This window comes from Chrysemys picta, chromosome 13 (assembly GCF_011386835.1).
Source record: "Chrysemys picta bellii isolate R12L10 chromosome 13, ASM1138683v2, whole genome shotgun sequence".
In the NCBI taxonomy this organism is placed as follows: Eukaryota; Metazoa; Chordata; order Testudines; family Emydidae; genus Chrysemys; species Chrysemys picta.
In genome coordinates, this window is record NC_088803.1 from 16,505,580 (window position 1) to 16,520,646 (window position 15,067).

General features: G+C 42.8%; 2 protein-coding genes across 3 annotated transcripts in view; both read right to left on the minus strand.

The window, feature by feature from the left end:
- Positions 1-15,067, minus strand: part of LOC101931368 (olfactory receptor 10C1-like) — a 57,230-nt gene that overhangs the window by 6,950 nt on the left and 35,213 nt on the right. The window contains exon 2 of one of the 2 annotated variants that reach the window (XM_065565461.1): positions 11,612-11,881. Coding sequence is in view for 1 of the 2 variants with exons in the window: in XM_065565460.1 (XP_065421532.1) it covers positions 9,525-10,814 (1,290 nt within the window). In the remaining variant the exon portion in view is untranslated. Of the gene's footprint in view, positions 1-9,381; positions 11,882-15,067 lie in introns of those variants that run through there. The other variant, XM_065565460.1, reaches the window with a different exon arrangement.
- Positions 13,788-14,788, minus strand: LOC101931088 (olfactory receptor 10A7). Its single transcript, XM_042854982.2, is given in 2 exon segments — positions 13,788-14,450; positions 14,453-14,788. Coding segments are annotated over 2 exon segments (972 nt in total). The 3' UTR covers positions 13,788-13,814.

Here is a 15,067-nt window from a genome sequence, read left to right on the forward strand (position 1 = left end):
AAGCATACTGCTGTGGTCTTAAAACCTACACATTTGTTTCCTTTAACCAAAGTAATATGTAAAGCACTGATACAAGTCTTTTGTATTTTACACAGCAACTGTGCATGGGTCCCTGGCTAGTCTTATCAGTCTTATCTGTTTTTAAAATGTAGAGAGAGCCACAGCTCCAGCCTTTGATGTATCATTTTAATAAAATTTCTAACTTTTGAATGCGACAAAAAATTCATACTAAAATCCCAAAGAAAAGGAAAGCTTAATATAACTTTCACCTGTATTTGTTAAAAAGTTAGAAACTGGGGGGGGGGGGGGGGGGGAGGGGGGTGTATAGGAGAGCAGTCTTCTGAGCTGTAACAAAACCTGCATTTGCTAACTGTGCTTTTGGTGCAATTTCAAATTGTCCTTACTAGAAAACCCTTTTTATCACTTTTATAAATGGAGCTTCGTGCAGTCAAAATGCAATGGCTTCTTCAAATAACAAGGAAGGATGTTTATCTCGCTGCTTTATGCAGTTCTTGACTATGACATTCCTATAGCAAGTTTGTTGTCCTTGGCTTACATTTGAAAAAAACCATTAAAAAGAAAAATGTTTGTATGTATGTTGTGGGAAAAAGCAGACTCCTTATCTCGGTGTTAACTTTTTCACATAAGCCGGTTTTCTTGTGTGTTTTTTATAAATCTAAGGTTATGTTAGCATGCCCTGCAGTTAATTAAAATAATAAGTAAAGCAACTATACAAGTCTTTTGTATTTTATATAACATTATTTTTAATAAAAATATTTTGCTATATTGTAAATAACATTCAGCCTTTACAATGCTCAAGAAAACACAATTTCTTATCAGTGGTAAAAAGGGTTAAGTCAACCTGTGTGTGCTTTGTATAAATCTAAAGGCTACAGGGAAAACTAATGCCTCTAAAAAGTTAGAAAAGTGGAAAAAAAACAAACTTCTTCTTTCTTATTCAGTGGTTTACAAGATAAGGGAAATATTTATTTTATTCCTTTTAACTTTCTTATTCAGTGGTTTACAAGATAAGGGAAATATTTATCTTATTCCTTTTAACTTATATTGCAAATAATATTCACTCTTTCCAAAGCTGAAGAAAACGAAATTTTTATTTCTGGTAAAAAAGAGTTAACTCTTTTAAGTTAACCTGTGCTTTGTATAATTTCTTTTCAAAAGTTTTCCTTTAGGCAAATCTATTACAAGCAAGCCTAGGGTTTCATATTATGTTCTGGTCATGTAAGAGTTTTCTTATCTCTTACAAAAGTTGCTTTTGATACTGCTTTTTTGCTGTAGCTTCAAATTATCCTCACTAAAAATAGCCAATGTTACTATAAAAACATAGGAGGAACACTTTTTATCCTCTTTATAAACTGGCTGTTACTAAGGGCTTGTGGTTTTAAACCTGGGGGTGCTTCTGAATGCTTATTTTTTTAATTGAAACACATGTGTAAAAGTGCTAAATGAAGGAAAAGTTAATAAGGGAATTTTTCTTTTAAGTGTTTATTCCTTTACAAAACTTAAATTAAAAGTCAATTTTCAAGAAAACATTAAGTAAATAAAAAAGGCTGTGGAAATATGTTTCATGCAGGGTTTTATCTCAGGAGGGGTGGTGAGAGGATACACCATATAACTACATCTACTTCAGGAGTGGCAATGATACATTGACACTGGTGCAACATCAAAGTATGACAGAAAAACAGAAATCTAGAAAAACATACACAGAGAGAGAAAAGAGAGACTATTTTTGTTTGTATCAAAATGTTTACGAGCAATAAAAATCAAGTTTGAGGGGAAAAAAACAGAGTCTTGTGGTGAAAAATAAAATACACACACAAGGAGCCAATAGACTAGATACATTCATTGAGGATAGGTCCAACAATGGCTATTAGCCAGGATGGGCAGAGATGGTGTCCCTAAACTCCATTTGCCAGAAGCTGGGAATGGGCAACAGGGGATGGATCATCTGATGATTACCTATTCTGTTCATTCCCCCTGAAGCACCTGGCATTGGCCACTAACAGAAGCTGTACCTGTGATCTGACCCAATACAGCCATTCTTATGTTCTTATGGCCTAAATCTGACAGCCATTCATTTTTTCTTTCTTATGCATGTTTCACTATAACCCATCTACTTTCATTTACTTTCCCCCTGGATTGAACAAGTAATCATATTCTTTCTGACATGGTGCATGCCTGAGCAGGTATTTCTCTTTTCTAAAGCAGATTATTTCATTTTAACGGTGCTGCTTTATCTTTCACACTGATGATCTATTGCAAGCTTCCCCCTAACCCTAACCCTTCCTTCAGATTTTTGGAGATAAGACTATAATCTTTGCACTACATTTTCCATTCTCTTTTACGACTGATAGTCTTCAATTATCTCAGTAAACTGAGCTTTGGGTTCCTACCTGGATGTCTGTATCCTACAATACTTCTTTGTGTATTTCGTTGTTATTCCTTTTCACGTAAATTTATGTGTCTCCTGCTTGGCAATTTCTCCTTCATATGAGACGATGTAATCTCCCTTGATATTTCTGCTGCTGGGAATTTGAAATTATTGCATAGAGGAAAGGTAATATTTATTTTTAGAAAGGAAAATCAATGGTACAAGAACAGACTTTTACTAACCTCAAAGGAGAAGTCACGGAAAACAACTGATACAAAAGGGAAAATAACAGAGAGAGGAGAACTGTTGACCCAAAAGACAAAATAATAGAAAAAAGGGAAAGTTTCTTTTTACACTCACCAGTCTGGGCTCCCACTCACATTGTGCTGCTGTGGCAAAATGCAGACCTGATCCAAGTCTTACACTTCCTCCTGCATTCACACAGGTAGGGAGACACCCAGCTGCAGTTACATGCAGGCTCTGGTGAGCCACTGCATGAAACAACTATAGAGAAGCCACCAGGTCCCCAGCCAAGGACCCAAGAGCTATACTGTTCTGCCCTGGTCAAAACACCGACTGGTATGAATTTATTACCCGGTTCATCTCTCCCTCAATGTGGAGAGGAATATGCACAGTTATGGTAAGCAAGCTGAGATTTCCCCCCAGACACTTCACTGAAAAGCACACAGGTTTAGGTTAAAATATAAACAAGTTCATTAACTACAAAAGATAGATTTTAAGCTATTAGAAGGGATAGCAAACAGATCAAACCAGATTACCTAGCAAATAAACAAACACACAAACTAAGCTTAACACACTGGTTAGATTGACTATGAATTAGCAGTCTCACCCTGACTGAGATACCAGCAGTCTGGCAGATTCTCAAGGCAGAAGCTGCATTTGATTTTCAGCTTGGGTTTCTCAGGTTTCCATACACAGGTTAGAAATCCCTTTAGCTTGGGTCCAGAACTTCCCCCAGTTCAGTGTTTGTTCCTCAGTTCGTTTCAGGAGTTCCATTGTGTGAGGAGCAAAGAAGAATCAATGATGTCACTTCCTGCCTTATAGAGCTTTAGCATATGGCAGGAACTGCTTTTTTTCAAAACTTTGTTTCCAGAGGAGACCGGTTTGTGGAAATATATAGACATTCCAAGATGGAGTCCAGAAACATATGGCCTGTTTGCCAGCCTTTGGAGAGTCACAGCAGCTATTACATACAAGCTGTCTGGACTTAGAGGAGAGGAAAGTGATTATGAACAGTCAGCATGGATTCACCAAGGGCAAGTCATGCCTGACTAACCTAATTGCCTTCTATGATGAGATAACTGGCTCTGTGGATGAGGAGAAAGCAGTGGACGTGTTATTCCTTGACTTTATCAAAGCTTTTGATACAGTCTCCCGCAGCATTCTTGCCACCAAGTTAAAGAAGTATGGGCTGGATGAATGGACTATAAGGTGGATGGAAAGCTGTCTAGATCATTGGGCTCAACGGCTAGTGATCAATTAGTTGGCAGCCAGTATCAGGCAGAGTGCCTCAAGGGTCGGTCCTGGGGCCGGTTTTGTTCAATATCTTCATTAATGATCTGGAGGATGGCGTGGACTGAACCCTCAGCAAGTTTGCAGATGACACTAAACTGGGAGGAATGGTAGATACACTGGAGGGTAGGTATAGGATACACAGGGACCTAGACAAATTAGAGGATTGGGCCAAAAGAAATCTGATGAGGTTCACCACAGACAAGTGCAGAGTCCTGCACGTAGGATGGAAGAATCAGATGCACAGCTACAGACTAGGGACCGAATGGCTAGGTAGCAGTTCTGCAGAAAAGGACCTAGGGGTTACAGTGGATGAGAAATTGGATATGAGTCAACAGTGTGCCCTTGTTGCTAAGAAGGCTAATGGCATTTTGGGCTGTATAAGTAGGAGCATTGCCAGCAGATTGAGGGATTTGATTATTCCCCTCTATTCGACATTGGTGAGGCTTCATCTGGAGTACTGTATCCAGTTTTGGGTCCCACACTACAAGAAGGATGTGGAAAAATTGGAAAGAGTCCAGCGGAGGGCAACAAAAAATGATTAGGGGGCTGGAGCACATGATTTATGAGGAGAAGTTGAGGGAACTTGGATTATTTAGTCTGCAGAAGAGAAGAATGAGGGGGGATTTGATAGCTGTTTTCAACGACCTGAAAGGGGGTTCCAAAGAGGATGGATCTAAACTGTTCTTAGTGGTAGCAGATGACAGAACAAGGAGTAATGGTTTCAAGTTGCAGTGGTGGAGGTTTAGGTTGGATATTAGGAAAAACTTTTTCACTAGGAGGGTGGTGAAGCACTGGAATGGGTTACCTAGGGCGGTGGTGGAATCTCCTTCCTTAGAGGTTTTTAAGATCAGGCTTGACAAAGCCCTGGCTGGGATGATTTAGTTGGGGATTGGTCCTGAGCAGGGGGTTGGACTAGATGACCTCCCGAGGTCCCTCCAACCCTGATATTCTATGATTCTATGATTCTCTGTAATGCTCATCATGTTGGAGCTAAGTTTCTCCTAAGGCCTCTTGTTTTCCCTAATGGCTCAATACCCTGAATAGACCCTTGTCAACCAGCTATCTAGACTCAAAACATCTTGCCTAGTGGGCATTACCCAGGTTAAATACCTTTGAAATACAGATACATAGTCAATATTCATAACTTCAGATATAAAAATGATACATGCATACACATAGGATAATCAAATCAAGCAAATCATAACTTTTCAAATGACACTTTAAGTGACCCGTCTTTCACAAAATGCATCATAATTATGCTATGATCATATCATAATACTATCACGAAGAAGAATATGGTGTGCAGTGTCACCCCACCTACATTAATTTACTATCCCTCTGGGTTGAACAAGCAATCACATTCTTTCTGACATGGTGGATGCCTGAGCAGGAATTTTTCTGTTCTATATCAGATTGTTTCATTTTAACTGTGATTCTTTACCTTTCACACTGATGATCTATTGCCTAACCCTAACCATAACCCTTCCTTCAGATGTTCTGAGATAAGATTATAGTATTTGCACTACATTTTCCATTCTCTTCTACTATTGATATTCTTCAATTATCTCAGTAAACTGAACTTGGGTTCCTATTTGGATGGCTGGATCCTACAGCACTTCTTGGTGTATGTTCTTGTTATTCCCTTTCACAGAAATTAATGTCTCTCCTGCTTCACAATTTCTCCTTCATATGAGATGATGTAATGTAATCTCCCTTGATATTTCTTCTGGTGGGAATTTGAAATTATTGCACAGAGGAAAATTAAATTTTATTTTTAGAAATGAAAAACAATGATACAAGGACTTTCTTATTACTGATGTCAAAGGGGAAATCATGGAAAACAACTGATTCCAAAGGGAAAATAACAGAGACAGGAAAATTCTTGACCCAAAAGACAAAGCAATAGAAAAAAGGGAATGTCTGATTTCAAAGGAAATTAACTCTGGCTTATTATTATAAGATGCAAGATGTTGGAGTATATGAGCCATAGTGAGATAAAGAATGGTTTGGTCCTATTTTGTATCTACTAACAGGATGACAACGTATACAGTAGGGGATGGGTGTTTGATGGGAAGTTGACTCGTGGGGAAGTATTGATCTGATTATGTGCACAAACCAGTCCAATAGATACCATTATCCCTTTAATTATATTGTAACCAATACAATGTTACTTAGTGTTAAATTCTATAGTAAATTGATTCACCCACTTTGGTTTATTATAAAATATATTCAAGAGACAAAATAATCAATGTCAGTCAAGTTTATTGCTATAAACTAGTAATAATATAGTACAGGAAAAGGTTTCTATATTATACCAATCTCCAGGAGGCCATCTCATTCAGTCATGTTATATTCACCTTACACAGAAGGTGTACTCCCAACGTTCTACTCTTTTTATACCTGTTCTGTTTAGAAGTATAAGATACTGTGTACATCATTTGAAACTAATCAGCTTTATACCTTGTTTTTTGGTACCATGGTGTACCCCTTATCTCCTTGGTCTTAACAAATCAATTTCAAGCACCAAAGGGCATGAAAGCATGTGCTACACCTGTGCTAGGGCAGAACAATCACATGTATTTCCCTCTCTGGGTCATTCCAGTACAGGCCTGTGAAAATAACTCCCTACCTATCACCGTGGTAAAATAATCAAATATCGTGATCTGGGCAACAATCCAATCTACTTCAGCCAAAGCTGACTTCAGATAATGTAAGGTGTTATGGGATACTTAGTGTAAGAGAATAGAACTATAGTTAAGGTATAGGCCAATTTAGACTATGTAACTGCTATATTATTTGTGCTTAATATTATATGTGCTTAATGCACACTAATGTTATGATGTTGTGGATAATACATATTATTACCAAAATCATCTCAATGCCAATTGTGGCTGTATTCATAAGTCACTTATGGCCGGTCTTCATAGATATTTAGTTGGTTTCAAACCATTTTCGGGCATTCACCAGTCAGCTGGGTTGGGTCCCATTACTCTAGACATGTATGCATTAAGCTTTCCTGGATCTCCGCAGGCTGCAGCATGGTTTGTTCTTTTCAACCCTTCATGGAAATGGAATGAGGTGGCTCAGTTGCCTTAGGCCCCCAGTCTTGACACCACAGGTGACCTAGTACGTCAAGCACACCCAATCCCAGAGGTCCAGCCATATAGCTGCTCTGAGTTTACAGTTCACCTCTCCAGGGACAGGTGACAGGTGAAGCAAACAGATGCACAGATTTTGTTAAGGTCTTTTAACACAATTATTCTTTACTTATATCACATGAGAAATACACTGTGCTGGACAAAACAATAGAACACTTACATGAATTTCCATGCCTCAGTTTCCTCACCCATCTGGGGCATTCTTAGAGCTTGGGCCAGAGTCTTTTAGGGTACCCTGTATTCTCATTCCTGCAGCTCATGGCTCCTTCTCTTAATCACAGAATCTCTATCTCTGACCCCCTGCAGTCAGTGTCCTTCTACTCCCTCTTTCAAATAACTGGTGAGAGACTCTCTCTTTTATAATCTCCCATCCCCTTTGTTAGGTGACCCCTTCCAAAGTCAGGCTTGTCATGTGATCAAAGCTCTGGTCTATACTTGCACTCCCCCACCCCAAATGATATTGCTATACCAACAAAACCTCTAATGTAGACACAGCTATGAAGACAGAAGAGGGCTTCTGTCTGCATAGCTAGCATTATTCAGGAGGTTCTGTTCCTACACCAGCATAAAAACTCCTTCTGTCAGCGTATGCTGTGTCTAGACGAGGGGGCACTGTCAGTATAGCTGTGGCGTAGCTAGTGCCATAGGGTGTAGACACTTCCTGCATTGGCAGAAGGGGATTTTCCATCAGTGCAGTTAATCCACCTCCCTGAGAGGCAGTTGCTAGTTTAATGGAACAATTCTTCTGTTTATGTAGCTGCATCTACACTGGGGGATAGGTTGATCTAAATACATCACTCAGGGTATGAAATTTATAAAAGCCCTGAAAGATGTAACTAGGTCAATCTAACTTCTAAGTGTAGACAGGCTTCTGTAGAATCATAGAATCATAGAATATCAGGGTTGGAAGGGACCTCAAGAGGTCATCTACTCCAACCCCCTGCTCAAAGCAGGACCAATTCCCAACTAAATCATCCCAGCCAGGGCTTTGTCAAGCCGGGCATTAAAAAGCTCCAAGGAAGGAGACTCCACCACCTCCCTAGGTAACACATTCCAGTGCTTCACCACCCTCCTAGTGAAATAATGTTTCCTAATATCCAACCTGGACCTCTCCCACTGCAACTTGAGACCATTGCTCCTTGTTCTGTCATCTGCCACCACGGAGAACAGCCGAGCTCCATCCTCTTTGGAACCCCCCTTCAGGTAGTTGAAGGCTGTTATCAAATCCCACCTCATTCTTCTCTTCTGAAGACTAAACAATCCCAGTTCCCTCAGCCTCTTCTCATAAGTCATGTGCTCCAGAACCCCTAATCATTTTTGTTGCCCTCCATTGGACTCTTTCCAATTTTTCCACATCCTTCTTGTAGTGTGGGGCCCAAAACTGGACACAGTAATCCAGATGAGGTCTCACCAATGTCGAATAAAGGGGAACGATCACGTTCCTCGATCTGCTGGCAATGCCCCTACTTATACAGCCCAAAATGCCGTTAGCCTTCTTGGCAACAAGAGCACACTGTTGACTCATATCCAGCTTCTGGTCCACTGTGACCCCTAGGTCCTTTTCTGCAGAACTGCTACCTAGCCATTCGGTCCCTAGTCTGTAGCAGTGCTTGGGATTCTTCCGTCCTAAGTGCAGGACTCTGCACTTGTCCTTGTTGAACCTCATCAGGTTTTTTTTGGCCCAATCCTCTAGTTTGTCTAGGTCCCTCTGTATCCGATCCCTACCCTCTAGTGTATCTACCACGCCTCCTAGTTTAGTGTCATCTGCAAACTTGCTGAGAGTGCAGTCCACACCATCTTCCAGATCATTAATAAAGATATTAAACAAAACCGGCCCCAGGACTGACCCCTGAGGCACTCCGCTTGAAACCGGCTGCCAACTAGACATGGAGCCATTGATCACTACCCGTTGAGCCCGACGATCTAGCCAGCTTTCTATCCACCTTACAGCCCATTCATCCAGCCCATTCTTCTTTAACTTGGTGGCAAGAATACTGTGGGAGACCGTATCAAAAGCTTTGATAAAGTCAAGGAATAACACATCCACTGCTTTCCCCTCATCCACAGAGCCAGTAATCTCATCATAGAAGGCAATTAGGTTAGTCAGGCACGACTTCCCCTTGGTGAATCCATGCTGACTCTTCCTGATCACTTTCCTCTCCTCTAATTGTTTCATAATTGACTCCTTGAGGACCTGCTACATGATTTTTCCAGGAACTGAGGTGAGGCTGACTGGCCTGTAGTTCCCCAGATCCTCCTTCTTCCCTTTTTTTAAAGATGGGCACTATATTAGCCTTTTTCCAGTCATCTGGGACCTCCCCCCGATCGCCATGAGCTTTCAAAAATAATGGCTAATGGCTCTGCAATCTCATCCACCAACTCCTTTATCACCCTCGGATGCAGCGCATCCGGCCCCATGGACTTGTGCATGTCCAGTTTTTCTAAATAGTCCCGAACCACTTCTTTCTGCACAGAGTGCTGGTCACCTTCTCCCCATATTGTACTGCCCAGTGCAGCAGTCTGGGAGCTGACCTTGTTCGTGAAGACAGAGGCAAAAAAAGTACATTAGCTTTTTCCACATCCTCGGTCACTAGGTTGCCTCCCTCATTCAGTAAGGGGCCCACACTTTCCTTGACTTTCTTCTTGTTGCTAACATACCTGAAGAAACCCTTCTTGTTACTCTTAACATCTCTTGCTAGCTGCAACTCCAAGTGTGATTTGGCCTTCCTGTTTTCACTCCTGCATGCCTGAGCAATATTTTTATACTCCTCCCTGGTCATTTGTCCAATCTTCCACTTCTTGTAAGCGTCTTTTTTGCGTTTAAGATCAGCAAGGATTTCACTGTTTAGCCAAGCTGGTCTCCTGCCATATTTTCTATTCTTTCTACACATCGGGATGGTTTGTTCCTGCAACCGCAATAAGGATTCTTTAAAATACAGCCAGCTCTCCTGGATCCCTTTGCCCTTCATGTTATTCTCCCAGGGGATCCTGCCCATCTGTTCCCTGAGGGAGTCTAAGTCTGTTTTTCTGAAGTCCAGGGTCCATATTCTGCTGCTCTCCTTTCTTCCTTGTGTCAGGATCCTGAACTCGACCATCTCATGGTCACTGCCTCCCAGGTTCCCATCCACTTTTGCTTCCCCTACTAATTCTTCCCTGTTTGTGAGCAGCAGGTCAAGGAAAGCTCTGCCCCTAGTTGGTTCCTCCAGCACTTGCACCAGGAAATTGTCCCCTACACTTTCCAAAAACTTCCTGGATTGTCTGTACACCTCTGTATTGCTCTCCCAGCAGATATCAGGGTGATTAAAGTCTCCCATTAGAACCAGGGCCTGCGATCTAGCAACTTCTGCTAGTTGGCAGAAGAAAGCCTCGTCCACCTCATCCCCCTGGTCTGGTGGTCTATAGCAGACTCCAACCACTACATCACCCTTGTTGCTCACACTTCTCAACTTTATCCAGAGACTCTCAGGTTTTTCTGCAGTTTCATACCGGAGCTCTGAGCAGTCATACTCCTCTCTTACATACAACGCAACTCCCCCACCTTTTCTGCCCTGCTTGTCCTTCCTGAACAGTTTATATCCATCCATGACAGTACTCCAGTCATGTGAGTTACCCCACCAAGTCTCTGTTATTCCAATCACATCATAGTTCCCTGACTGTGCCAGGACTTCCAGTTCTCCCTGCTTGTTTCCCAGGCTTCTTGCATTTGTGTATAGGCACTTAAGATATCTCATCGATCATCTCTCTTTCTCAGCATGAGACAGGAGTCCTCCCCTCTTGCGCTCTCCTGCTTGTGCTTCCTCCCAGGATACCATTTCCCCACTTACCTCAGGGCTTTTGTCTCCTTCCCCCAGTGAACCTAGTTTAAAGCCCTCCTCACTAGGTTAGCCAGCCTGCTGGTGAAGATGCTCTTCCCTCTCTTCGTTAGGTGGAGCCCATCTCTGCCTAGCACTCCTCCTTCTTGGAACACCATCCCATGGTCGAAGAATCCAAAACCTTCTCTCCGACACCACCTGCGTAGCCATTCGTTGACTTCCACGATTCGACGGTGTCTACCCAGGCCTTTTCCTTGCACAGGGAGGATGGACGAGAACACTACTTGCGCCTCAAACTCCTTTATCCTTCTTCCCAGAGCCACGTAGTCTGCAGTGATCTGCTCAAGGTCATTCTTGGCAGTATCATTGGTGCCCACGTGGAGAAGCAGGAAGGGGTAGTGATCCGAGGGCTTGATGAGTCTCAGCAGTCTCTCCGTCACATCGTGTATCCTAGCTCCTGGCAAGCAGCAGACCTCTCTGTTTTCCTGGTCGGGGCGGCAGATAGATGACTCAGTCCCCCTGAGGAGGGAGTCCCCGACCACCACCACCCTCCTCCTCCTCTTGGGAGTGGTGGTCATGGAACCCCCATCCCTAGGACAGTGCATCTTTTGCCTTCCAATCGGTGGAGTCTCCTTCTGCTCCCTTCCCTCAGATGGGTCATCTAGTCCACTCTCCGCATTAGTACCTGTAGAGAGAACATGGAAACGATTGCTCACCTGTATCTCCATTGCTGGTGCATGGATGCTCCTCTTTCTCCTTCTGGAGGTCACATGCTCCCAAACCTCTTCACAATCCTTCTGTCCCTGCTGTGCCTGCGCTGAATCTTCAGAACATTGTGGCCGTAGAAGCATCTCCTGACGTCTGTCCAGGAAATCTTCATTTTCCCTTGTGCAACTCAGTGTCGATACTCGTTTCTCCAGCCCTCTAACCTTCTCTTCCAATATTGAGACCAGCTTTCACTTTGTACAGACAAAGTCGCTTCTGTCCTGTGGAAGAAAGATAAACATGGCACAACCTGTACAGGTTACAACAGCTGATCGCTTACCTTCCATATCACCGTCCTCTTAAGAGCTTCCTCAACTGTTGCAGGAATTACTCAGAGAAACCTGCAGATGAAAGCCTCAATGAGCTCTCCCCAGGCAAACTCCCAGGCAAACTCCCTCTGTTAGCCTCTGCTGTTTGCCGCTCAGCTGGTTCGCTGCTGACTGCCCTTATATACCAGTCAGGCCCACTCAAGGCCCACCTGGAACAAAGTACTCCCAATTCACACTTTTCAAACAAACAAGCAAGCAATCAAGCACACAGTCAAACTGACCAACTGTCCCAGCAGGAGACACTCAGATACTCACCAACACAGCCCCCTAATGCAGCGCTTAGCGTACCTCCTCTCGGACAGCTCCCAGGCAAACTCCCTCTGTTAGCCTCTGCTGTTCACTGCCGTAGTGCAGACACAGCCTATGCACCCTACCAGGTTATTCATTGTTTGACACTTCCACACCTCTGGAGTTCAGACTGGAAAACTGGGTTTGCCCCAGGTGGCAGGGCCATTGTGAAAGGGGGATTGTGGAAAGATGTCTCACCAACATGCATGCCCCCTTATGGCTTGTGTGTTGTTGCAGGGCCCTTTCCTCAGTCACCTCCACCAGACACCTTTCAGGCCTATTAGTGGTCCATTCATTTTGTGACTTGACCCACTCTCCAGGGCACTTTCTGTTCCATCCTTGCAGGCGTAAAACAAAGAGTCCAGTAAAATACAAAGAAACAAATTATTCTGCCCTTCCTGGGTCCAGTCCTTAGCAAACTCTTCATCGTCTCTCCAGGCTGTGCAAAATTATGTCCTGATCTACTACAGAGTGCTTCCCCACAGGGCTTTATTTCTGGAGGCCCAGCTCCTCCAAAGTCGCTGACCCTCAGGGATGCTCCCTAGAATCCTTCTCTCAGGCATGCTTCAGGAGTCTCTTCACCCCTGTTGCCCTTCCCCCTTCAGGGCCAATGCCAGGGTACAAACTCCCTCTGTAGTCTTTACTGCTGCTGGCCTCTCTGACAGAGCTCCCATTTCAGGAGAGAACACCAAGCCCTATTCTCTCCCCCAGTCTCCTTCCCTAGGAGAGACGATCATGATTCCTAGCCACTCACTCTCTTCCCTCTTATTGCCCTGAAGTCCTTCCTTTATATTAGCCAGCCCCCCACTGGGTCTCATCTTTAATTAAGCCTGCCACATACTTCAGGTACTATCAGGTGAACTAATTGTGCTCTCCAGCACCCCTTAATCTAGGTTGGGATTTATTCATCCCATCACAGCAAGTGCATCATTTGAATGTATGATCATGAAAGTTTAATGACCCTTTGTTGTTAGCCCTGCACTACCTCCACTTGGAATGTTAGTCCAGGGTGGGTGTAAAAAGACAGCAGTAAGGCAAAGACCAGCTTTACAGTCAAAATAAAGTGTACAATCTGACACAGACAAGCATGGAGAATTCCCAGTATCCACCAGCAGTCATAAGATGTACATGGAATGATTTCTGCCAAATGGTCACACAGACCTTTTTTACCTTTTTCCATTTTGCCACTGAAAAAATGGATAAAGGGGACAAAAAGGAAGGGTTGGAGGAAATAACTCTAAAATCTTTTATAAAAAATCTGATTTCATTAAAATATTTTTTTAAGAAAATATTTTAATCGTTTTGGTGAAAACTTATTTTGCAAAATAAAGCCCTTTTTAAATTAAAATGATTTTTTTTTATTTTCATTTTTCTCTATTAGTAAGGTTAAATTCAACTTTGATTACCTTTGAGCAACTTAGGATACAGATATTTAGGCACCTAATGGATCTCTCAATAGTATCTAGATGCCTAACTCTCATTGGTTGCAATGGAACCATAGAGTCTCTCCGTTTAATTTTGTCCTAAATAAATTGGCTCACAGTGTCTGCATTCTTGTGCAAAGCACAAATTTACTTAACCCCTTTCTCAGGCCCTCTTTTACCTCCCAGTTTCTCAGGCTGTAGATGAGGGGATTAAGCAAGAGAGACAGGACCGTATAGAAGACAGAGAACACTTTGTTCAGGTCCCTCAGGGTATCATTTTTAGGTAAGACATACACAATTGTTAGAGTCCCATAGAAAGCTATCACCACCATGAGGTGAGAGGAGCAGGTAGAGAAGGCCTTTTGCTTCCCAGTGGCAGATGAGATTCTCAGGATGATGGCTATAATAGCAACATACGATAAAACAGTTAGTATAAATGGGGAGAGAGTGAAAATCAAGGCGAATATGAAAGCTGTAAGTTCCATTAGGTGGGTATCAGTTCTGGCAAGTTTTAACACAGGGGTGAGATCACAGAAGAAATGGTCAATTTCACTGGGGCCACAGAAAGTTAATTGTGACACCAACAATACTATTATGCTTATAGCTAGAAATGCACTTATCCAAGAGCCGGCTGCAAGCAGGAGACAGAACCTGCTATTCATAAGGTTTGCATAGTGCAGGGGTTTACATATTGCTAAATACCGATCATAAGACATGGCTGCCAGGAGGTAACATTCTGTAACTCCCAGAGAACCAAAAAGAAATACATTTGTACCATGCAGCCCCTAAAAGAAATAGTTTTGTCATTAGTTAGGAGACTGGCCAGCATCCTGGGCAGGATGGTGGAGGTGTAGGAGATCTCCAAGCAGGAAAAGTTCCCAAGGAAGAAGTACATGGGGGTGTGAAGTTGCTGATCACCCACAACTAGAGCAAAGATGAGGAAGTTCCCAGCCATTGTCACAAAGTAGCTAATCAAAAACAGCAGGAAGAGAGGGATCTGCAGTTCAGGGAGATTTCTGAATCCCAGGAGGATGAATTTTGTGATGGTGGTTTGATTTTCCCACTCTGTGTTTTCTATTGATTGCATCTAAGGGAGAGAAAACTTGGCAATTTTAACTGAACAAGATAACTTAAATTTGTAACTAATATCTTATATTTAATTTTAGTGTTATGATATTCCCTTCTCTCTGCTATTTAGTTGCCCAACAGCTGGGTCTAGAATCCTAATCAGGAAAATGATTTGCCCTCTCTCCCCAGCCACGGCAGTCCCCAAACTGGGGCTGGGAAGAAGGGGAGTTGCCTCCACTGCAGCAGCCACCGAACTGGGACTGGGAAGGAGGAGGGGTCTCTTCCCCGCCAGAGCAGC